This window comes from Ovis aries, chromosome 15, assembly GCF_016772045.2.
Source record: "Ovis aries strain OAR_USU_Benz2616 breed Rambouillet chromosome 15, ARS-UI_Ramb_v3.0, whole genome shotgun sequence".
NCBI classification, from domain to species: Eukaryota; Metazoa; Chordata; class Mammalia; order Artiodactyla; family Bovidae; genus Ovis; species Ovis aries.
The window spans coordinates 502,568-529,071 of NC_056068.1; the positions used below are offsets into that span (position 1 = coordinate 502,568).

General features: G+C 37.7%; 1 protein-coding gene and 1 pseudogene across 1 annotated transcript; both read left to right on the forward strand.

The window, feature by feature from the left end:
- Positions 1-1,912: 1,912 nt before the first annotated feature.
- Positions 1,913-2,839, forward strand: LOC101117277 (olfactory receptor 4C3D-like). Its single transcript, XM_004016520.3, has one exon. It carries the CDS (start codon positions 1,913-1,915, stop codon positions 2,837-2,839), a length of 927 nt encoding a protein of 308 aa, XP_004016569.3.
- A 7,482-nt stretch (positions 2,840-10,321) lies between these two features.
- On the forward strand, positions 10,322-13,077 carry LOC105614466 (olfactory receptor 4C6-like; annotated as a pseudogene).
- Positions 13,078-26,504: the final 13,427 nt, after the last annotated feature.

Consider the following 26,504-nt stretch of genomic DNA (forward strand, 5'->3'; position numbering starts at 1 on the left):
CCAATGTTCAGCATTCTGTGTGGTTTCTAAATTTTCCACAGCTTTTAATAACTGTGTTGAACATATTTGAACATTTAATTTTTCTGTTTTTAAAAAATTTTTCCATTAAGTTATTTCTAGAGAGAGTATTTTGGAGTCAAAGAAAAAAAGACAGAATAATTTCTATTTTTTTCAGTTATGTCTGAATAAATTTTATTAGTTATATCTAATTCTTACTTTTTCTATTCACTATACTTTTTATGATCTGCTGAGAAACTCCACCTCAGAATAAGGAAATTCAGTGAAGCTGCTGTACTTTGTTTTCACATATGTATAGAATTTTCATCTTGGAAAAAAGAATAGTTTTTTTTTTTAATTATGTTTATGTTTTCTCTTTTCTTTGGAAAATGTATGTCTCACCTGTCCTCATCATATTAGTAATACAGTATCTTGTAACCAAGAATGATTGATGATGGATGCTATGGGAAGATGGGAAAAGAAGGCAGGGGAATTTCTGTAGCAGAAACATAATGGAGTGGGAGGGTGACTCATATCAAGGATGGATGCCTTGCTGCTATTTGGTGATGAAATTTCAGGGAAAGGATTACAAAGACATTTAATAGGCACATTTTTTATGACTCTATGTAAACACATACACATTACTATACATAGTCATATCCAGTAAATACTTGTTGAATGGATGAACTTGTAATATTAATAATTACTTATACAAACAGATTATATATGTTTTTGGGTATATATGCATAGTTACTTTATCTCATCCAGCAGAGTCTTTATATTTTTCACATCAAATCTCTATTTTTAAAACTTTGAAAATAATGATTTTCTTTGATTGATAAATTTTATTTTACTGCACACCTATGTCACAGTTTTTTATATGTCTACTGAAGCTGTACATTTACTGAATGTAACTATGTTAAATTGCATGTGGAACAGGATTTTGAAGAATTAAAAATATTAATTAATAAATATTGTAATTATCCTGAAAGTAAAATTACCCAGTAATATAATCTTTCCTAGAGGCAATTAATATTTTCATACTTACTCCATAAAGTGTGTCAGAAATTATTAAAGTGGAATGCAGCTTCCTTTCAAATGTTTATTTTTGTTTTTCATAAAAAGTAATGATAAGCAGAGCTGGAGGACAAGAACACTTGAATTCTTCTGGATTTATAATCTGTGGAAGAAGGCATACCCTTACCCATGAACGACAACTCGGAAAGCATTTACTCATCATCTAACAGGTTTCAGACACTGTAGAAATCCTGCCAGGCACTGTGATAGGCACAGTTAGTAAATACACTTGAATAGCATATGTGCTCCGGTAGGTAAAACGGACAGTGTGTTACCAAAGACTTATATCCATTTCCCTAAACCGCCTGCTTGTGATAGATTTATTGATGTGTCTTTCTTTTCACAGTTAGATCTAAGAATTCAAATGTAAATTCTCACTGAAAAGAGAAGAGCTCTAACCCCTGTGGGACACCTCTCAGCTTTGGAGATACATCTGAGAATTACAATTTGTAACCTCACATACACAAAGGAGGGCTTGAAATCAAGGAACACTGAGATGACATGGCAGAGTTGCAAGCAGCTGAAATCAGGAGGAGAATCTAGGTTTCATGTAGGGAACCCAGTATTTTCTCAGTAAACTACACATCACGTGTTTCCCTCCAGATGTTTTACAAGTGACAGGTGCTGGGTGTCTGAAAAGGTGGAACACATCATGAAAAAAAATAAGAATGATTTGAAACAATTACTGGGGCAAAACTGCCAAGGACTTGAGCCACAGCTATAGTGACTGCTCTGTTTTGTTCTAAGAAATTCAGACCACAAACCTTTCATGATTAACAGGTGCCAGTTTTTATTCTTTTGTAGGTAATTCAGGCCACAAGAAGGTATTACTTCCTAAATGGATGTTCTTATACCTCCTAACAATGTGACTGAATTTATTCTCTTGGGACTCACACAGAATCCACTCTTGCAGAAAATACTCTTCATTGTGTTTTTGTTTATTTTCCTATTCACTGTTATGGCCAACTTGCTCATTGTCATTACCATCTCCCTCAGCCCCATACTTTCTGCTCCCATGTACTTCTTTCTCACTTACTTGGCCTTCATAGATGCCTCCTACACATCCGTTACCACCCCTAAATTGATCACTGACCTGCTGTACCCGAGGAGAACCATCTCCTTGGGTGGCTGCCTGACTCAGCTCTTTCTGGAGCACTTCTTGGGAGGATCAGAAATCATACTCCTCATCGTCATGGCCTATGACCGCTATGTGGCCATCTGCAAGCCTCTGCACTACACAACCATCATGCGACAGGGGCTCTGCCAGCTCCTGGTGGTGGTAGCCTGGATCGGGGGGATTATGCATGCCACTGTGCAGATTGTTTTCATGGTCAACTTGACCTTCTGTGGTCCCAACATCTTCGATCACTTCATGTGTGACCTCTTTCCACTGCTAAAGTTTGCCTGCAGTGACACCTACAAGCTTGGTATGCTGGTGGCAGCCAACAGTGGGGCCATGTGTTTGCTCATTTTTTTCATGCTCCTCGTCTCGTACACAGTCATCCTGAACTCCCTGAAATCCTACAGCTCTGAAGGACGACACAAGGCTCTTTCTACATGTGGCTCCCATTTTACAGTAGTGGTGCTCTTTTTTGTCCCTTGTATATTCACCTACATGCGTCCTGTGGCCACCTATCCTGTGGACAAGTGGGTGGCTGTGTTCTTTGCAATCCTCACTCCCATGTTAAATCCTATCATTTATACAGTGAGAAACACAGAGGTGAAAAATGCCATGATGAATTTGATGAAGAGGAGAATAAAGTAGACTGTTCATGAAGCCAATAGTATGATGATTTATCTATGTAGAGAGGATTATATCTATTGTAAAATATGAAAAAAAACAATTAATAAAATTTGCAGATCATTGACATTAAAAAAGGCCCAGAAACTAAAATTTGTTTAATGCTTAATGGATAGGTACTTTGCCAGGTGCTTTTTATAACTTTTAATGTACTCTGCCAAGGCTTTAACATTCATGTGCATAGATTTAGGATGTGCAATAGGAAAAACACCTATGAATGCCTAGTGAGATGATTATAAAGTATGTATTTCTACTCTACTAAATTCTTCATACAAATATTGCTTGGATGAAATTGGCTTTTCCCTAGGGCCTGCCTTGATTTCAGATCTTCTTTTATTTTTACGTAACCTGTGGTAAAGCAAATAGATCCTAGAAATTCTTAGGTGTATTTATGGAGTGAAAGAATCACTGCTGATTTTTTTTGGCACTATGAATTTATCAAAAGCAAAAAGAGAAACACTCACTAAAGGAGGAAGGAACAGTTCTCAATTTATCTTTAATTCTTTTTGTAGCATAAAAAATAAACCAGAAATTTGAAAATTATTCTTAATTTGGTCTTATCATTGTAAATATCCTATCACTTACAGTTTTTATAGAATATAAAGGAATTATTTTCTTTTCTTCTTAACAAGACTTGAGAAGTCTTTTGAATAAAGAAGAGTAAACATTCTTTAATCACATGTCAGCAACAAGAAGAAAACACATCTAAGAGTTTTAGCTACAGCATTTGAATCTAGGTTTTCCAAATCTCAGTTCTACTTTCTTCAAATAAAACACAGTTGTCTTTGACACCCTTTAGTTCATTCATTTCATGCACTCAGTGGTGTCTGACTCTTTGCGACCCCATGGACTGCAGCACGTCAGTCCATCACCAACTCCTGATACATTTACGTCTATAGATAAGAAATGTATCTATAATGTTAATGATTCACTTTCTCCTTGAAGAAGATAATCAAATTTGCTGTAGCCTTGTCATATGTAGGGCAATATAAGAATACCTAAGCTTGGAATTATTTCCACTAACTGAAAGAAATCAGAAGAGAAATTTTGCTCTTATGAACAAAAACATTACTGTACTAACGATAGCCTTTTATGAAAGCAAGATTTTACAAAAGTTTTCATAGCACAAACTTTAAGAAAGCAGTGATACCTGTAATGCTCCTCTAGACACATGGAGAATACCAGATCATTCTAAGTTATTACCTAACACTTTATAAGTCAAAGCTTCTCTGACTATAACACTCCAAATTGTGCTTTTTCAGAAATATTCTCTCAAACTCAGTAGTCATCTCTAGTCATTTTTTCACCATAATTTGACCATATTGTTATGCCAGAGCATCCACACTTATTCTATGGGGTGACTGTTTCACCATAATTTGACCATATCGATATGCCAAAGCATCCACACCTATTCTGTGGGGTGACTGTTTACTAGCTTATGCATGGTACCTCAGATTCATAAGAAACAGAAGGTTTTCCCACAATATCTAGGCCTGGAAGATAATGTCATCAGCACTTAATCTGTTAAAGATGATCAATTTTGAGGTTGATAATGAGAAGCACTGCAATAGAATCTACACTTAATAATATAGGGTTCATTTTGCATTATGACTCTTAGATAGGAGTTGAGAGTAATTCAAGGGTAAGAATGGAAAAAGTATTAAGTAGATGGCATTTCTACTCAAAGATGAAATTATTGATTTTAAGAGGAAAATAAGACCGAAGGGGCTATACCAAAGGCTCAGTGTCAACAGCAAACTTGGAAGGTGTAAGAAAAGAAGAAAGAAATGTAAGGCAGTCTCACCTCGGTGTATGGAATTTTATTGGTCTATAAATAATTCTAGGGAATTTAAAGTATTTCTTTGCACTCATCATCAAAAATCTCATGAGGACAGTGCCATTTGATTATGTCTGATTCTTTAAGAAACATATAAAGACATATGTCTCTCCTAAAATCAAAGAGATAAATAATGTTTGAATCTGTTGTTAAGAATATTTTCATTTAATCTGGACTGTTAATTTAGTGAAAATATCAGGCATTAAATGAAGGTGAGCTCATTGTTGAAGGCCAGCTATGAGGCATACATTTTGATAGGGACTTCCCTGCTGGCTCAGAGAGTAAAGCATCTGCCTACAATGCAGGAGACCTGGGTTTGATCCCTGGGTTGGGAAGATCCCCTGGAGAAGGAAATGACAACCCACTCCAGTACTCTTGCCTGGAAAATCCCATGGAGAATCTTGGTAGGCTAGAGTCCATGGGGTCTCAAAGAGCTGGACACGACTGAGCGACTTCACTTTCACTTTTATATGCTTTAACTCTCTTTTTTTTTATATTAGTTTTTTATTTTTTAAATTTTATTTTTTTTTAATTTTAGTTTTTTATTTTTTAAATTTTAAAATCTTTAATTCTTACATGCGTTCCCAAACATGAACCCCCCTCCCACCTCCCTCCCCACAACATCTCTCTGGGTCATCCCCATGCACCAGCCCCAAGCATGCTGTATCCTGCGTCAGACATAGACTGGCGATTCAATTCTTACATGATAGTATACATGTTAGAATGCCATTCTCCCAAATCATCCCACCCTCTCCCTCTCCCTCTGAGTCCAAAAGTCCGTTGTACACATCTGTGTCTTTTTTCCTGTCTTGCATACAGGGTCGTCATTGCCATCTTCCTAAATTCCATATATATGTGTTAGTATACTGTATTGGTGTTTTTCTTTCTGGCTTACTTCACTCTGTATAATCGGCTCCAGTTTCATCCATCTCATCAGAACTGACTCAAATGAATTCTTGTTAACGGCTGAGTAATACTCCATTGTGTATATGTACCATAGCTTTCTTATCCATTCATCTGCTGATGGACATCTAGGTTGTTTCCATGTCCTGGCTACAGTCCTTGTCTGTACATCGGTAGCAGAATATCTGCCCTGTTTAACTAATAGAATTATTGTGAAGATCACCTGAGATAAAGTGAGAAAATGCTTCATACACTATAATACATAATACAAATTAGAGTTTTTAAATACTTTCCCTAACCTCAAACACACCTGCTCATTTTCAGATTGTTAGAGAAGGCAGATGCCACAGAAAGCAGTAAACATTGTATGAGACGTTACTGAGCTGGAACATTGCTTTTTATGTTGTTTCTATCCTATTCCATGACCTGATTCTAAGATAAACACCAGATTCTTAACATCATTTTTAAAAGGCACTTGTCTTATGAAACATCGTGTGCATGCCAGTGTGTGGGTGCATATATATTTTATATATAAAATGATATATTGAAATGCTAATCCTCAGTACCTCAGAATGTGACTTTATATGGAGATCAGGTCTTTACGGAGGTAATCAAGTTAAAAATAGGATCATTAATGTGAGCTATAATCTGACCGATGTCTTTATGAAAAAGGGAAATTTGGACACAGACATGGACAGAGAAAGTAAGTCATCTGAACACAATGACAGAAATCAGGGTGATGTATCTATAAAGAATAAAGAACATTGCTGGTAAACCCTGAAATGCTAGGGGAGGGGCATGGGCCAGATTCTCCCTCCTGCCCCTTAGAGGGAACCCACCTTACCAACACCTTGATCTCAGACTTCCAGCCTCCTGAGCTGTGAAACAATAAATACTTGTTGTTGAAGACTCCCAGTTTGTGGTACTTTGTTATAGCAGCCCTAGCAAATGAATACAGTAATTTTTAGAAAAATACCATGTTTGCTTCAAAGGTGAGAGCTAAAGTGATTTCAGATACTCGGAATGGGTCCAGCTGTGGTTCCAGGTTTATCTCCCTAGGCTTACCTCACAGAAACTGATGTCCATTCTTCCCCACCTGTGCTGCGATGAACATTGGGGTACATGTGTCTCTTTCAATTCTGGTTTCCTCGGTGTGTATGCCCAGAGGTGGGATTGCTGGGTCATAAGGTAGTTCTATTTGCAAATTTTTAAGGAGTCTCCACACTGTTCTCCATAGTGGCTGTACTAGTTTGCATTCCCACCAACAGTGTAGGAGGGTTCCCTTTTCTCCACACCCTCTCCAGCATTTATTGCTTGTAGATTTTTGGATCGCAGCCATTCTGACTGGTGTGAAGTGGTACCTCATTGTGGTTTTGATTTGCATTTCTCTAATAATGAGTGATGTTGAGCATCTTTTCATGTGTTTGTTAGCCATCCGTATGTCTTCTTTGGAGAAATGTCTATTTAGTTCTTTGGCCCATTTTTTGATTGGGTCGTTTATTTTTCTGGAATTGAGCTGCATAAGTTGCTTGTATATTTTTGAGATTAGTTTTTGTCAGTTGCTTCATTTGCTATTATTTTCTCCCATTCAGAAGGCTGTCTTTTCACCTTGCTTATAGTTTCCTTTGTTGTGCAAAAGCTTTTAATTTTAATTAGATCCCATTTGTTTATTTTTGCTTTTATTTCCAGAATTCTGGGAGGTGGATCATAGAGGATCCTGCTGTGATTTATGTCTGAGAGTGTTTGGATTAAAGATCTAAATGTAAGATCAGAAACTAAAAAACTCCTAGAGGAGAACATAGGCAAAACACTCTCAGACATAAATCACTGCTTTAACTCTCTTAATGAAGCAACATGTATTATTAGAGTGGTTGATACTTCATTTTATAAAAAAGAAAATGTGACAATGAAATTAAACAATATCAAACCTTTGAATCTCTGCTTCCTCTACTCTTTCCACTTCACAAGATTTCTTCCTAGCTTGATGTGAACATATAAAAACACAGATCTGATCAAGTTGTGAAGATTGTCATTGAAGTATTCAGCCTTTATTTTGGGGTGGGGAAAGGGATGGGGCATTTTCTTCCTCTCATTTCTGCATTCATCTTCACTTCCCAGGCTACCTGCATCTTTTTGATTCCTCTTGTATCAGAGAAAAAACAACTAATGATCTCATTTGTGCAGATATGTTACCCTTTATGCACATCTTGAAAAGTGAAGTACAATGGACTCAAGAAATAAAAAATCAGTTTCTGATCTTACATTTAGATCTTTAATCCATTTTGAGTTTATTTTTGTGTGCGGTGTTAGAAAGTGATCTAGTTTCATTCTTTTACAAGTGGTTGACCAGTTTTCCCAGCACCACTTGTTAAAGAGATTGTCTTTACTCCATTGTATATTCTTGCCTCCTTTGTCAAAGATAAGGTGTCCATAGGTGTGTGGATTTATCTCTGGGCTTTCTATTTTGTTCCATTGATCTATATTTCTGTCTTTGTGCTAGTACCATACTGTCTTGATGACTGTGGTTTTGTAGTAGAGCCTGAAGTCAGGCAGGTTGATTCCTCCAGAGATTTGTTTAAGAAAAGAGAGGAACAGGAGTAGCTGATATATGTAGGATACTTTAAGATAGATTTTGTATTTCTCTTCTTTCATGCAATTTTCTGTGTGTGTGTTTGTGTATATATATATATATACACACACATATACATGCATATATTCTTTTTTTCTTCTTGTACCATTTCCTTTAACTTAGTTTTTATACTAATCATCTCTGAGAAAGACTTTTTATCATGATTTTTCTCTCTGAATTGATTAATGATTCCATTTTTACAGTGATACTAAAGAGTTGACTTTATAAATATATCTATCCATGTAAAAATACATTCCTTTGTGAGCAGCTCTGCCTACAGGAATGGTGTTGGCTTTGGTGCTGAGGGTGATGTATTATTATGAGATTGGTACATTTGTTAAGATTATATATGTCTATTTAGACATTACATTGCATGCAATTTAAATTTATCTGGAGGCCAATAATATATTCATCCTTTATGTCATTAACAAAATTCTATGAATGAATACAAATTAAAGTGAGGTGTGTTTTCACCTAATTTATTTTAAATATATTAGTTTAATAATGATAATATTTAGAATTGAAAACCCTGTGGGGAAAATTACTGTTTAATAGTTTGTAATACATGATTTATGACAATAAAAGGTGCTTCAAAACTTTGAAAGAGGAATGTTACAGAGTCTATCAAATTTAAGCATAAGCATGTTTTTGACATGGTGATGACATAGACTTCTTCAACAGAAATATTCAAACTACTAAGTAAAGATTTCTGTAAGGGATGTTCCTTATGGCCCTGTATGGGAGGCAAAATATTAAAAATATAATTCCAAGCAAAAATGGACTCGTTAAAAGAGTTATGTTGTAACCATAAAATGGAATAATGTTTGTATGTGTGTTTAAGTATCTCAGTCATGTTCGACTCTTTGTGACCCCACAGACTGTAGCCTACCAAGTTCCTCTCCATGGGATTTCCCAGGCAAGAATACTGGCTTGGGTAACTATTCCCTTCTCCGGAAGATCTTCCCAGTGCAGAAATCAAACTAGGGTCCCCCACACTGCAGGCAGATTCTTAACTCTCTGAGCCACTAGGGAAGCCCCAAATAGAGTAATATGTAGCAATTAAAATGAAGGAGGATTCATAAATACTGACAAATAATGTTCATGCAAATTTTAATAGAATTTCATGTATATTACTGTATTGTGCGTACTTTTATCTGGAGTAAACACATTAAATAATGTGTATGTATCTACACAAAAATGAACATCTGAAGAGCATGCACTAGACTGGTGATTGAGGGTCCGTGAGTGCTTACAGTCGGGAGAGGTCCCTTGACCGTAAAGTTTGTATCACTCTATCTGTATGTACTATTTTCCAATTGTGTAACTTACATAAATAAATATCTTTTATTTAAGTTATTATTCTTTTTGTCAGAACTATGTTTTAGAAAAGAGTTTTGGCATATTTTTCCTTTCAGATCAATTCAAAACCTTACATTCTACCCAAGTGTTGAGGAGTCATTAAGCCAATATCCTGCCAGTAAATGGAACATTTATCAGATGCATATGTAAACACATGATCCAAAGGAGGGGAAGTTTTTAGAAATAGTGTATTGTCAGTGGCATTCTCCTCATGCTGGGAAAACAAATGAGAATGATGATCTAACCCCTTTACATTCATAAAACCATTCAATCTTTAAAACAACTTTTTCAGATGGTAATGTTACTTTCCCATTTTATAGAGAATGAAACTGAGGCACAGAGAGGTTGTCTGACATATTGCAGATACTTAGAAGAAAGAATCAACTGAAATGTGAAAAATGAAGTATTTACATAGATTTCTTTAAGATGAAAGTTGAAAGTGTTACTCACTCAGTTGTGTCCAACTCTTTGCGACCCCATGGACTGTAGCCTGCTAAGCTCCTCTGCCCTTGGAATTCTCCAGGCAAGAATACTGGAGTGGGTTGCCATTTCCTTCTCCGGGGCATCTTCCTGACCCAGGCATTGAACCCAGCCCTCTCACATTGCAGACAGATTCTTTACTGTCTTAGTCACCACTAAAGCTTTTACTTAATATTCACAGTTGAACTCCAGTCTGATTATATATCTCTACCTAAGACACCGCCTACCTGAGATTAGTATGGGTATGTGTGACTAACTTTCATGAGACACACAACATATACCAGGACATTGTTATATTTTAAAAAATATATTTAAGCTATAGTTTAAGTTCACATTTTTATTGCATTTTAATGACTATAAGGTTTAATCTTAACATTTAAACTATAATCCCAGGAAATTAATTTGTTTCATATAACAACCCTGAGAAAAACAATTGATATATGGTTAGTTATTGATACATCCCTGGAAGGTCCATAATGAAACCTAGCTTTTCTGACCTCAAAATCCATATAATTTGATTCTACACACCATGTATTCATGCTTCTTTCTCTGTGCCTTGACCATGTCATTGCCCTTGTTCATTCTCTATATTATAACTTTATAAATTTAGAATTGTCTAAATTCTTGTGTCAAAGACTAGCTTATATTATCTTTTCTGAAGTCTGCATATCATACTGATATTTTCCCTTCTGAAAGTTATTTTGTACATGCATTGCTTCAGGAGAGCTCATTCTCTCTCCCTCTTTTGGAGAAGGTGCTGAATTGTATTTCTTGCACTATCAGACATGTTATTAAGTGAGAAATATATACAGTGTAGGTTTTATGTAAACATCTTATGAGCAATGGTATTTCACAGGCACACTGGAAAGAAATAGACTTTATTACAAAGAAAGTCTCATGGCAGTGACTGACACTGAACTTGGAATTCTAAGGAATGGAGAAGCTCTTGACTTTGGCTAATGAATGTTTGGGAATAAAACCAGCAAAGACAAAAGAAAGTTACTGGGATTCTTCAACCTGACTGTTGGGGGAATAGCGACCAGGCTCTGAGAGCAGCACTCTCTCATTTCTGGAAGCAAGGTCTGGACCTGTTTGCCTGGGCCCCAAGGTTCAATGCAGTTCACTTTGGATGGATTCAGTTCTATGAATGTTATTAAATTTAATTAAACAACTTTGCACACAGCACAGCATTTGATATTTGGTGGAACATGACTTACCTAACCTGGAAGTTTTTTCAGCTAACACATTGTAGGTGCTCAGTAAGTATACAGAATAAATGAATGACAATTTATAGGAAACTTTCTAAAGTATTGGCTATTAGGTGTGTCTAGTGATAACATAAGTTCAGATTCCTAACGTGAGATTTCTAAAAGGCGTAGGCTGAGAGAAAGCCTTGTGGGTAAGTGGTTCATTTTGGAAAACAGAATGAAGGTTGTAAATGGGGGGTGAGCAAGACAAGGAATGAATGTAAGTGAATCCATTGATCCTCTGGCTCCTATCTACTGATGATCTAGGTTTTCCTTATAAAATAATATACAAATAAAGTGCTTTCCTGTTGGCTCAGATGGTAAACAATCTGCCTGCAATGCAGGAGACCTGAGTTGTATCCTTGGCTCTGGAAGATCCCCTGGAGAAGGGAATGGCTACCCACTCTATTATTATGACCTGGAGATTTCCACGGACAGAGGAGCCTGGTGGGCTGCTGTCTGTGCAGTTGCAAACAGTCTTCCTTAAGATATGATAATTCTTTAAAATACCATGTGATTGATGAAACAGAATCTTTTAAGTGTCTCAACCAGCAAGTGTCAGGAAGGAAAGCAGGAGATACACTGATGAGAGGTGTTGTAGAGAGAATCACAAGGATCAAACTGTTATCAGGATACAATTATTATCAGCTGGTTGTTGTACAGATGGCTGGAGAAAAAGGTAGGCCGGGGGGTGTAACAATGCAAATAATGTCCAATACATTCAATGATTACTAACTACAAATAATATTATTTTGTAGACTTTTCAGATTAGAAAGAAGCTTACATCAGCCCATAGTAAATAGGGAATCCCAACAATGTGACAGAATTCATCCTTTTGGGCATTACGAAGAATCCAGAGCTGCAGAAAATCCTCTCTGCTGTGTTTCTAATCAAGTATGTGTTCACCATTTTGGGAAACTTCCTCATTGTGGTAACTATGGTCACAAGTCAGAGTCTGAGATCACTCATGTACTTTTTCCTAACCTTTTTACCCCTTGTGGATGACACCTACTCTTTTGCCATTGCCCCCAAGGTGATTGTGGACTCCCTTTCTAAGAGCATCTCCCTCTCTGCCATCTCCCTGGAAGGCTGCATGGTCCAGCTCTTTGCTGACCACTTCTTTGGTGGGGTGGGCATCATCCTTCTCACGGTGATGGCCTATGACCGCTCAGTCACCATCTGTAAGTCTCTTCACTACGTGACCATCATGAGGCCTCAAATGTGCTGCCTTTTGCTGGGAGTGGCTTGGCTTGGGGGGGGGGGGCGGTGCATACATGCAACAACATAACTTCTCTTTATGTATCAAGTACCCTTCTGTGGCCCTAACATCATTGATCATTTTATGTGTGATTTGTTCCCACTGTTGGAACTGGCCTGCATGGACACCTGCACCCTGGACCTCTTACTTATCCTCAACAGTGGGGTGATGTGTGTCACCATCTTCCTGATTCTCATCACCTCCTACATGGTCATTCTCTGCTCTGTGAAGTCCTTCAGCTCCAAAGGGTGGTGTAAAGCCCTCTCCACCTATGGCCCCCACCTCATGGTGGTCATTATGTTCCTTGTGCCTTGTATGTTTTTGAATTTGAGGCCTGTGGCCACCTACCCCATAGACAAGGTGATGGCTGTGTCTTTTACCATCATTTCTCCCATGTTAAATCCCCTGATCTACACCTTGAGGAACACAGAGGTAAAAAATGCCATGAGGAAATTGTGGATGAAACAAGGGGCCTTGTGTGGTCATTAGCTTACATGCTAAGAGCAATTCTTTCCTGAAGGACAGTGAGGTCTTACCTCCCATTCATTATAATTCACTTGGGACACAACAAATAATGCAAATCTGGTTAAGAATGCAAATCAATTTAAGGTAATAAAGTTAGGTATTGTCTACATCTCAAGTACATTTTATATTTCAACCCTTTTCTTAAGGCTCTCTGTCTCTCTCTTCCTTTTTAACCTGTCTTTTGCATAATTCAAGTCTTCCTCAATTCAGAACTTTTGTTTATCTGATTCTATTTACTGCTGGAATTCTCTTCCCAGCAATTTTGCTTGTCCTGTTCCATCTTATTTTATCTACTTTCCGAAGAGTTCCCATCTTGTTAGACAAATTTTCCCTGATGACTTTTTCTAGTCATCCCCTTCTATTATTCCCTACTTCTCCATCTGGTTATATCCTTCACATTAATGATCAGAAGCTGTACTTAAAAAATTGTTTGTTTATTTTAATTTTCTCTATTTCCCCCATAAGATTATAGTCCCTGTAAGGGGAGGCATTGGGTTTATTCATTCATGCTACATGTACAACACTTCCAGTCACTTGGTGCTCAATAAATACTGCTGAGTGAATATAAGTCTAAAAGAAATAGATTTGGGTACAAAGTAAGGGAGAACGCATAAATATTAACTCTTTAGGTGATAGAATCTTCCTATCTTTTTTGGAAGATAGAATCTTCCTATGGTTTTCTTGCTTCCAAATGTCCTTTTTGGAAGTTCTAGAAGGCAGTGTAATTTCAAGTTGGTAGTTTATTGTTTAATATGGAAGACACCACTACAAACATTCTCTACTACTTTTTTTTCTTCCTTTATATGAGTAGAAAAAGAAATAACCATGTCAGCATAATTCAGAATATGTTTGTCAATATCTTGAAGTTATGTAATCCTTTATGAGAGGAGAGCAACTCAGTTCAGTTTAGTCGCTCAATCGTGTCCAACTCTTTGAGATCCCATGAATCCCAGCACGCCAGGCCTCCCTGTCCATCGCCAACTCCTGGAGTTCACTCAGATTCATGTCCATCGAATCAGTGATGCCATCCAGCCATCTCATCCTCTGTCGTCCCCTTCTCCTCCTGCCCCCAATCCCTCCCAGCATCAAAGTCTTTTCCAATGAGTCAACTCTTCGCATGAGGTGGCCAAAGTACTGGAGTTTCAGCTTTAGCATCATTCCTTCCAAAGAAATCCCAGGGCTGATCTCCTTCAGAACAGACTGGATGGATATCTTTGCAGTTCAAGTGACTCTCAAGAGTATTCTATATAGACATAATTTTTTTTTAACTATGGGAAGAACTATCCTTGCTGTTAAATCTGAGAGTTTAGTTTCTAAATGCAAAAGACTATTTCTCCCAGATCTTGCTTTCTTTGTCACTAGAGACACATTGATACTTTTCAAAACTGCATTGCTTAAATAGGTATATGGGAAGACTTAGATTTTAGTCTAACCTAGTGTTCACTTTCATGCATTGGGAAAGGAAATGGCAACCCACTCCAGTGTTCTTGCCTGGAGAATCCCAGGGACGGGGGAGCCTGGTGGGCTGCCTGCCTCTGGGGTCGCACAGAGTCGGCCATGACTGAAGCGACTTACCAGCAGCAGCAGCAGCAGTGTTCCATTATAGTTTTCTTACTTTTTAAAAATATTTGATGTATATTATGATAATAATTACAGTATCAGTTTATTATTTCATACAAGCTTGACATATAAAACAGTAGTTTATCTTTAAACACAGAATGTGTATGTGCAAAGGTATTTCACATTAATTGTGAACTATTTTCAATAACTATGAAGTACATATACTTTTTGAAGAATCTTTGCCAAGTTAGAATGAAGCATCAGATACTCTTATAGGATTGAGGTGTACAGTAATGACTAAGGCAATACATTTGACTTTTTTCCTGGAGTTTATTTTCTCCAGAAGTCAAAAATACTAAAGATACTAAAGAAGATGATATTAAAATGAAAATAAGGTCATAAGTTGATAACTGATATTCAGAAAATTTTAATGAAGTGACACACATGTGACTGGATAGCTCTAGTGAGGTGAACAAAGGGGGGTTTTCTGAGAGTGTACTTCAAAACTGAGGTCTGAATGATGAGACAGGACCATCCTTAAGTACATAAGTGGGAAGAACATTCAAGGCAAGAGAAAAGCTTGGGGGTAAACACTAAGATAAGAACCACCCTGAAGTGAAGATCAAGGTAATCCATACACAGGACAGGAGAAAATCTGGTAGAAGGTGAAATGTAAAAGGCAGCCAGAGCCATGATGAAAGAATCTACTATTTTCTAAATCTCAGGTTTGAAAAGAACATGGACTTCAAAATAACTTTATTAGAATAATAATTAAAAATCAAACTCTTCGTGAGCTTATGGATGACATAGAAAATTGCTGTCAAAAATCTTTGCACAGAACTTCCATTTGAATTTTGCTGCATCAATGGCAGAATGTATTATTTACTGCCAGCTTACAATATTTAAAATTTGAATTTCTAGATTCACTTTACAACTCTTTTGCCTGCTTCATGTCAAAGAAGAAGAAAAAATTCGTGGCAGTGTTATAACTTTGAACTGTGTAAGAACATTTGAGGATCATTTTTTTTTCTGTTTTAATTGTGGAATTAAAGAATAGGGAAGATCACAATGAGATCCCTAACATTAAATATTTGTAATATTTTTGTAATTTTCCAGCAGCAAGGTTAGATATATAATTTATCCCTTCTATTATTAGGTAAAAGCTCTTCTGGCCATTCAAGCAGAAATTATTTTCTGTCATTTAGATGCCACAATATTTTTCTCTGATCTGTTCTATAGGTCCCATTAATTATTTCACATGAAATAGCTTTACTCAATAAACATTTATTTAGCAGCTCAATGGATGATGTTGTTTTATCTTTTGAAATAATCCTTGGCTTTACTGCTTATTTTTATAGAAACTTGCTGTTGCTAATATTAGATTGTAAACCATATGATATCTATATCTATATCAAAAAATTTGATACTACTCATGATACAAAAATATCAAAGTGTAGGAATAAAATGGTTCTTTAATTTGAAAGAGAGTATTGGTCAAAAAAACTACTGCAAGCATCAGACTTACTGGGAAACATTAGATGAACCTAATTCCTATTTCAGTTAGAAAATGTAAGCCAACAGAAGAAATTTCTCCAGACTCTTACAACTTTATCTTCTCATTTGCCAGCACCCATTTAGTTACATACAGGCTTCCCTGGTGATTCAGACGGTAAAGAATCTGCTTTCAATGCGGGAGACCTGGGTTCAGTCCCTGGGTAGGGAAGATCCCCTGGAGAAGGGAATGGCTACCCACTCTAGAATTCTTGCCAGGAGAATTCCATGGACAGAAGAGCTTGGTGGGCTAAAGCACATGGGGCTGCAAAGAGTCGGACACAACTGAGTGACTGCTGCTGCTGCTGCTAAGTCGCTTCAGTCGTGTCCTACTCTGTGCGACCCCATAGACGGCAGTCCACCAGGCTCCCCCATCCTTGGGATTCTCCAGGCAAGAATATTGGATTGGGTTGCCATTTCCTTCTCCAATGCATGAAAATGAAAAGTGAAAGTGAAGCCGCTCAGTCCTGTCTGACTCCTAGGGACCCCATGGACCGCAGCCTACCAGGCTCCTCCGTCCATGACTAACATTCAGTTATATGATAACCTCTTGATTCTTCTAAATGAATTTTCTGTTTTATCCAAAAGCAACCAACATCATGCACACTGGACTTCATCTTAAACTTCACATGAAGACATTGGTCAAAAATATCTTCTATCCCTATTAATTCATCTGCATTTCCTTTTTCTGAATCATTTTACGTCAGCAAAGAACTAATATATTATCTAGCTCATCCTTAAAAATAAAATCTCTTGATCCCATTTCTTTTATTGTCTATGACCTCATTTCATTCTCTTTGCTTTATAACAAAAATCAGAGGATTCTGTAATACCTGTCTCCAATTTCTCTCCTTCTATTTTCTTTAACCATATTCATTCACACTTCAGTTATTATATTAACACTGAAAATGCTCTTTTCGATGTCATCTGTGACCTCTATGCCACTAGATACAGCGCTCATCACTTGCTTCTCATATTACAAAATCCATCAGCAACATTTCATCCAGTCTTCTTTGGCACACTCTCTTTAAAAGACCACAATTCCCAAATTAACTCCAGGTCAGATGGCTTTCCTGAGGTTGAAACCTGGAAATTTAAGTTCCTCCATAGTATTCCTCCTGAGACTAACAGATTTCTTAAAGCAAATAAGGCTAAAGCTGTGCCCTGGTTCTTCCTTCATCCCCAAACCTACTTCAGTTACAGCATTCTCTGTCTCAGCCAGTGGCATATCTGATCTCTCATTTTCACCTCACATCTATCAGAAAATCTTTTTGGCTCAAACTTCAGTGGTAGTAGTGGTGGTTTAGTGGCCAAATTATGTCCAACTTTTGCAAACCTAGGGACTTTGGCCCACCAGGCTCCTCTGTCCATGGAATTTTCCTGGCAAGTATACTGGAGTGGGTTCCCATGCTCTCTTCCAGGGGATTTTCCTGAGCCAGGGATCAAACCAACATCTCCTGCATTGCAGGCAGATTCTTTTCTACTGAGCCACAGGGAAAGCCTTTAGACCTGTTACCTAGTATCAAACTACTATCATTTTTCACCTGAATTATTGAAATGCCTCAAAACTTTTTGCTGTTGTCCAGTCATTTGGTTGTGTCTGACTATTTGTGACCCCATGGACTGCAGCACACCAGGCTTCCCTGTCCTTCATCATCTCCTGGAGCTTGCTGAAATTAATGTTCATCAAGTCGGTGATGCCATCCAACCATCTCATCTTCTGTCATCCCCTTCTCCTCCTGCCTTCAATCTTTCCCAGAATCAGGGTTGTTCTAATGAGTTGGCTCTTCACATCAGGTGGCCAAAGTATTGGAGCTTCAATTTCAACATCAGTCCTTCCAATGAATATGCAGGGTTGATTTCCTTTAGGATGGACTGTTTTGATCTCCTTGAAACCCAACAGGCTTTCAAGAGTCTTCTCCAACACCACAGTTCAAAAGCATTAATTCTTCAATGCTCAGCCTTTTTTATGGACAACTCACATCCATATATGACTACTGGTAAAATCATAACTTTGACTAGACAGACCTTTGTTTGCAAAGTAATCTCTCTGCTTTTTAATATGCTATCTAGGTTTATCACAACTTTTCTTCCAAGAAGTAAGCGTCTTTTAATTTCTTGGCTACAGTCACCCTCTGCAGTGATTCTGGTGCCCAAGAAGAAAAAGTCTGTCACTCTGTCCACCATTTCCCCATATCTATTTGCCATGAATTGATGGGACCAGATGCCATAATCTTAGTTTTTTAAATGTTGAGTTTTAAGCCCATTTTTTCACTCTCCTCTTTCACTTCATTCTCACTCTTCCTGTTTTAATTTTGGCATCTACTGTTCTAGTAGTCTATCTTCAATACAACACTCACTATTATCCATTAAACTAGTAAGTCAGATTGTATCACACTTTACAAGTCCTCTCCATGTCACTCAGGGTAAAATCTAAAATTCTTACAATTAGTAAATCCAGGTAGCTCTAACTGGCTGCCTGCTATCTCTCTGAACCTAACTCTTATGAGTGACCCCTTACTGGCACCAGTCTGTCCCTCATACTGGCCAGTGTGTTCTTGCTGTAGAGTCTTTACTTAGGCTGTGCATTGTATGTTTGTCTCTGCATGGTATAATTTGTTCCAGTCATTAGCATAGCTAATTTACTTTACAGTTATAAGTGGAAAGAGCCGATATTTTAGGTAGTACTGCCCTTGAGCCCAGGCAAGCAGGGCCACTATTCTTCTCTCCGTATGTTGAAGGTCTTCTGAGAATTTTTCTAAACTCTCTTCCAGTATCTGGGACTAGGAAATACCTTCTAGTGGGATGTTCCATCCAGGGTTAGACTGTATGGCTCTCATATCTGTCTTTCCCCTTCTGGGTTATCTCTGATTCTCTATTCCTCCCATGGGGTCCACCAGGTATTCTCCAAGGCTCTGTATTCTTCACCTATGAAGCTATATATGGCCCCATGGTCAGGACCTTGGTTCCAGAAGGGCAGTTTAGCAAGCAAATAGCTTCCACTAGCTGGTTCTTTTTTTTTTTTTTCTTATGATATTGTATTCAATTTATTACTGGGATGGTGTTCACATTGCTGGCTTGGGGGACACAAGACCCATTAAAGATGCAAATTATATGTGGTCCCTTTCTGACCCTTGACTTGGGCCAGATGTCTGGCCCTTCTTGGCTCTCACCTGTCCATGGCTGACTGCAGTACCACCATATACACTGGTATAGGCACATATCCTATATCCTGTTCGTTTTTCCTACTGACACCCAAGAAGGTCATCCCAGTGCTTCTTTAAGCTCTATGTTATGCATCTGTCAGTTGTTCAGAGGCGGCTGTGCTTAACTCCTGCAAGGGCTTTACATTGCTCTATATTGTGGAACTGGTCCTCTCCTGCTTCCATGGATGTGGTGGCACTGTGTTTTCCTGTGCTGGTGCTAAACCATGAGTGATGAGGAATATAACTAGCATGTATGAGACTGCTTTTCTTTGTCTGCAGTCAGGTCTTTCACCTATTGTGCCTACTGGTGGTGGTGAGTGGGAGGCAGGCTGCGGTCAGTGTTGAAAATATCACCTTCTAGGAATGCAGTGATAATAGCCTAAGGAATTTAAAGGATGACACGGTTGGAAGCTGAGTAATTCTTTATTTCCACTGTGCAATTCCTAGTATGACCAGGAAATGAATTAGTGTTCACATTTTACATCAGGCTTTAGTCCTCACAATTTGTGCTCATTAATAAGGAAATATTGTTGAGAAAATAATTGGCCAGCAATAACTGTGGACAGTCCAAAAAAATGAAGCTTATCATTTATGATATAAAGCATAATAAACATATGGTAAAAAAGGAACTTCAGAGGCATTATTCCAAAATACAAGGATTCTAAAGAGAACAGGAGGAAGTAGGTTCTAGAACTGAAGAGGAAGAGATGTTTGGACACCAGAAAGTTTCTTTCTGTGCTCTTATTTGATTAAAAAAATACATAATACATCCTCTTTAACTGTGATTCTAAGTTTCAGGCGCTAAATTACTATATCTCACACATCCATTAATTTTGTAATATATTATAGTCATATTATTATAGTGGAGTTCTTTACAAATTATATGGCTTATTTTATACACCCCAGACAGACCCTGATTTAAGAGACTGCTGCTCTGTGATGAACTAACAGCATATTCCTAGATGACAAAGTATATTTTCATGGAAATTGATAATCCTGCTCTAATATTTATAAGGGAGCATGCCTGGATTTGCATAGCCTTGATGATAAACAATATGAAAAGAATAGAGATAGGGGACTAGACTTACCAGAAGACAGGCATATCATAAAGCCTTTTTTTGGTAAATTTTTTTGCATGCCCAGTTAAGAAGAATTCTAAAGAACAGAAGAAATGGCCCAAAATTGAGCCATATATCTTTGGAGATACACATTTTGTAATTTAATTAATGATGAAGGTGGAACTTTAACCTGTCAGGAACTTTGATCTGTCAGGAAGTGTGTACTATTGGATAAATCCTAGAAGGGCATCTTGTCACTTATCTTCCCTCTGCCTCATCCCCTTATTTTTGTGCTTTTCTCTGTGCATCCTTCTCTCTTTCTCTGATTTTAAAGTTTTTAAGTTCACCTTACTTTTTTCATAGATACCCTGCTTGTTATATGATCTTTCCCACTCCATGTTAACACTATTATTTCAGTATTGTCCCACTCACTTCCTCTAACAGAAACAAATAATAAAGAATTAAGCAAAGGAAAATATGGAATAAAGTAGAAGATGCTAAGTGTGCTTTCAAGTAAGAACCAGGGTTCTAGGATTAATTGCTGGAGTCCTGTGATTGAATCATAACTTCAAAATACCATCGCCTTCAGGAGTGTGGACTGCTGTCAGATGGTTAACACTTGTCCCTTAACACCATAGTCAAATGAAACCTAGGCACTTACAGGCTTTCACTTTTCTGATGAATTATTTCAGAACTGCTTCTTTCTATGGGGTAGAAGAGTATAGAGGGCAACAAACTCCTCACTGTGGTCTGTCTCTGCAGGGAACTTGTGAAATAAGTCTAGACTTTCCCAATCCTAATGCTGCATTCCATCACCTATCATTCCTCTCACCTTTTATTTTTCTCAAAAAATGAAAAGAGAATAATTCCTTTAGTCTCTAGATACTGTGCACTTCGTTTTATTTATTTATTTATTTTGGCTCTTTATTTTTTATTTATTATTATTATTTTACTTTACAATACTGTATTGGTTTTGCCATACATTGACATGAATCTGAAACGGGTGTACATGAGTTCCCAATCCTGAACCCCCCTCCCACCCCCCCCCCATATCATTTCTCTGGGTCATCCCAACTTTCAGAAGGAAACCAGGAAGAAATAGATAATCTTAACAGACACATCACAAACACGGAAATTGAAACTGTAATCAGAAATCTTCCAGCAAACAAAAGCCCAGGTCCAGAGGGCTTCACAGCTGAATTCTACTAAAAATTTAGACAAGAGCTAACACCTATCCTACTCAAACTCTTCCAGAAAATTGCAGAGGAAGGGAAACTTCCAAACTCATTCTATAAGGTCACCATCACCCTAACACCAAAACCTGACAAAGATGCCACAAAAAAAGAAAACTACTGGCCAATATCACTGATGAACATAGATGCAAAAAACCTTAACAAAACTCTAGCATTCAGACTCCAACAACACATTAAAAAGATCATGTACCATCACCAAGTGGGCTTTATCCCAGGGATGCAAGGATTCCTCAATATCTGCAAATAAATCAATGCAATTTACCACATTAACAAATTGAAAAATAAAAGTCATATAATTATCTCAATAGATGCAGAGAAAGCCTTTGACAAAATTCAACATCCTTTTATGATAAAAACTCTCCAGGGGGATTCTTTTTGGCCATCCAGTGCAACATGTGAGATCTTAGTTCTCTGACCAGGTATCAAACCCACAGCTCCTGCACTGGAAGCAGGGAGTCTTAACCACTGGACTGCTAAGGACACAATAACTGCTTAAGATGGGCTTGTTTTGAAGGGAGGAAAGATGGCGGAGGAATAGGACAGGAAGACCACTTTCTCCCTCACAAATTCCTCAAAAGAACATTTCAACGCAGAGCAAACTCCACAAAACAACTTCTGTAGGCTGACAGAGGACATCAGGCAACCAGAAAAGCAGACCATTGTCTTCAAAAACAGATTTTTAACCTTTGCTCTTAGGTTTTTGTTGTCAATTTTGTACATTTAAAAACCCAAATTCACTACCCAAGTTTACCTGAGAGCGAGATTACTGGCTTGACCACTCTCTCCTCCTCTGGACTCTCCTTTTTCTCCACCAGGTGGCCTCTGTCTCTTTTCTTCCCCATCTCTTCCCTATCCAACTCTGTGAATCTCTGTGTGTTCCAGACAGTGGAGAACACCTAAGGAACTGGTTACTGGCAGGATTTGTCTCTCTCCTACTCATTCCTCTCTCTTATCCTCCTGGTCACCTCTGTCTACTTCCTCCCTTTCCTCTTCCCCGTATAACTCTGTAAATACCTCTGAGCTGTCCAGACTATAGAGTGCACATAAGGAAGTGACTACTGGCTAGCTTGCTCTCTCCTCCTTTAATCTCACCACATCTCATTCCAGTTACATCTAACTACCCCCTCCATCTTCTCTTCTCCTTGTAACTCAGTGAACCTCTCTGAGTGTCCCTCAATGTGGAGAAACTTTTCATCTTTAACCTAGAAGTTTTATCATCGGTGCTGTATAGATGGAGAAGTCTAGAGGCTACTGTAAAAATAAAACTGAAAACCAGAAGCAGGAGGCTTAAATCCAAAGACTGAAAATATCAGAGAACTCTTGAATTCAGGGAACATTAAGCAATAGGAGCTCATCAAATGCCTTCATACCTACACTGAAACCAAGCTCCACCCAAAGGCCAACAAGTTCCAAAACAAGACATACCACTCATATTCTCCAGCAACACAGGAACACTCCCCTGAGCTTCAATATACAGGCAGCTCAAAATTATCCCAAAACCTTTGATGTCTCATAACCCATTACAGGTCACTCCATTGCACTCCAGAGAGAAGAAACCCAGCTCCACCCACCAGAACTCCAACACAAGCCTCCCTAACCAGGAAACCTTGACAAGCCACTGATAGAACCCCACCCAAAGTGAGGAAGCTCCATAATAAAGAGAACTCCACAAATTCCCAGAATATAAAAAGGCCACCCCAAACGCAGCAATATAACCAAGATGAAGAGACAGAGGAGTACTCAGCAGGTAAAGGAACAGGAGAGTTGCCCACCAAACCAAACAAAAGAGGAAGAAGTAGGGAATCTACCGGAGAAGGAATTCCGAATATTGATAGTGAAAATGATCCAAAATCTTGAAATCAAAATGGAATCACAGATAAATAGCCTAGAGACAAGGATTGAGAAGATGCAAGAAAGGTTTAACAAGGACCTGGAAGAAGTAAAAAAGAGTCAAAATATAATGAATAACGCAATAAATGAGATCAGAAACACTCTGGAGGCAACAAATAGTAGAATAACGGAGGCAGAAGATAGGATTAGTGAAATAGAAGATAGAATGGTAGAAATAAATGAATCAGAGAGGAAACAAGAAAAACAAATTAAAAGAAATGAGGACAATCTCAGAGACCTCCGGGACAATATGAAACGCTCCAACATTTGAATTATAGGAGTCCCAGAAGAAGAAGACAGAAAGAAAGATCATGAGAAAATCCTTGAGAAGATAATAGTTGAAAACTTCCCTAAAATGGGGAAGGAAATAATCACCCAAGTCCAAGAAACACAGAGAGTTCCAAATAGGATAAACCCAAGGCGAAACACCCCAAGACACATATTAATCAAAGTAACAAAGATCAAACACAAAGAACAAATATTAAAAGCAGCAAGGGAAAAACAATAAATAACACACAAGGGGATTCCCATAAGGATAACAGCTGATCTTTCCACAGAAACTCTTCAGGCCAGGAGGGAATGGCAAGACATACTTAAAGTGCAGAAAGACAATAACCTACAGCCCAGATTACTGTACCCAGCAAGGATCTCATTCAAATACGAAGGAGAAATCAAAAGCTTTACAGACAAGCAAAAGCTGAGAGAATTCAGCACCACCAAACCAGCTCTCCAACAAATGCTAAAGGATATTCTCTAGACAGGAAACACGAAAGGGTGTATAAACCCGAACCCAAAACAATAAAGTAAATGGTAATGGGATCATACTTATCAATAATTACCTTAAATGTAAATGGGTTGAACGCCCCAACCAAAAGGCAAAGACTGGCCGAATGGATACAAAAACAAGACCCCTCTATACGCGGCTTACAAGAGACCCACCTCAAAACAAGGGACACATACAGACTGAAAGTGAAGGGCTGGAAAAAGGTATACCACGCAAATAGAGACCAAAAAAAAGCAGGAGTGGCAATACTCATATCTGATAAAGTAGACTTTAAAACAAAGGCTATGAAAAGAGACAAAGAAGGCCACTACATAATGATCAAAGGAACAATCCAAGAAGAAGATATAACAATTATAAATATATATGCACCCAATATAGGAGCACCACAATATGTAAGACAAATGCTAACAAGTATGAAAGGGGAAATCAACAATAACACAATAATAGTGGGAGACTTTAATACCCCACTCACACCTATGGACAGATCAACTAAACAGAAAATTAACAAAGAAACGCAAACTTTAAATGATACATTAGATCAGTTAAACCTAATTGATATCTATAGGACATTTCACCCCAAAACAATGAATTTCACCTTTTTTTCAAGTGCTCATGGAACCTTCTCCAGGATAGATCACATCCTGGGCCATAAATCTAAACTTGATAAATTCAAAAAATCGAAATCATTCCAAGCATCTTTTCTGACCATAATGCATTAAGATTAGATCTCAATTACAGGAGAAAAACTATTAAAAATTCCAACATATGGAGGTTGAACAACACACTTCTGAATAACCAACAAATCACAGAAGAAATCATATAAGAAATCAAAATATGCATAGAAATGAATGAAAATGAAAACACAACAACCCAAAACGTGTGGGACACTATAAAAGCAGTGCTAAGAGGAAAGTTCATAGCAATACAGGCATACCTCAAGAAACAAGAAAAAAGTCAAATAAATAACCTAACTCTACAACTAAAGCAACTAGATAAGGAAGAGTTGGAGAACCCCAGAGTTAGTAGAAGGAAAGAAATCTTAAAAATTAGGGCAGAAATAAATGCAAAAGAAACAAAAGAGACCATAGCAAAAATCAACAAAGCCAAAAGCTGGTTCTTTGAAAGGATAAATAAAATTGACAAACCATTAGCCAGACTCATCAAGAAGCAAAGAGAGAAAAATCAAATCAATAAAATTAGAAATGAAAATGGAGAGATCACAACAGACAACACAGAAATACAAAGGATCATAAGGGACTACTATCAGCAGTTGTATGCCAATAAAATGGACAACGTGGAAGAAATGGACAAATTCCTAGAAAAGTACAATTTTCCAAAACTGAACCAGGAAGAAATAGAAAATCTTAACAGACCCATCACAAGCACGGAAATTGAAACTGTAATCAGAAATCTTCCAGCAAACAAAAGCCCAGGTCCAGACGAATTCACAGCTAAATTCTACCAAAAATTTCGAGAAGAGCTAACACCTATCCTCCTCAAACTCTTCCAGAAAATTGCAGAGGAAGGTAAACTTCCAAACTCATTCTATGAGGCCACCATCACCTTAACACTAAAACCTGACAAAGATACCACAAAAAAAGAAAACTACAGGCCAATATCACTGATGAACATAGATGCAAAAATCCTCCACAAAATTCTAGCAATCAGAATACAACAACACATTAAAAAGATCATACACCATGACCAAGTGGGCTTTATCCCAGGGATGCAAGGATTCTTCAATATCCGCAAATCAATCAATGTAATTCACCACATTAACAAATTGAAAAATAAAAGCTATATGATTATCTCAATAGATGCAGAGAAGGCCTTTGACAAAATTCAACATCCATTTATGATAAAAACTCTCCAGAAAGCAGGAATAGAAGGAACATATCTCAACATAATAAAAGCTATATATGACAAACCCACAGCAAACATTATCCTCAATGGTGAAAAATTGAAAGCATTTCCCCTAAAGTCAGGAACAAGACAAGGGTGTCCACTTTCACCGCTACTATTTAACATAGTTCTGGAAGTTTTGGCCACAGCAATCAGAGCAGAAAAAGAAATAAAAGGAATCCAAATT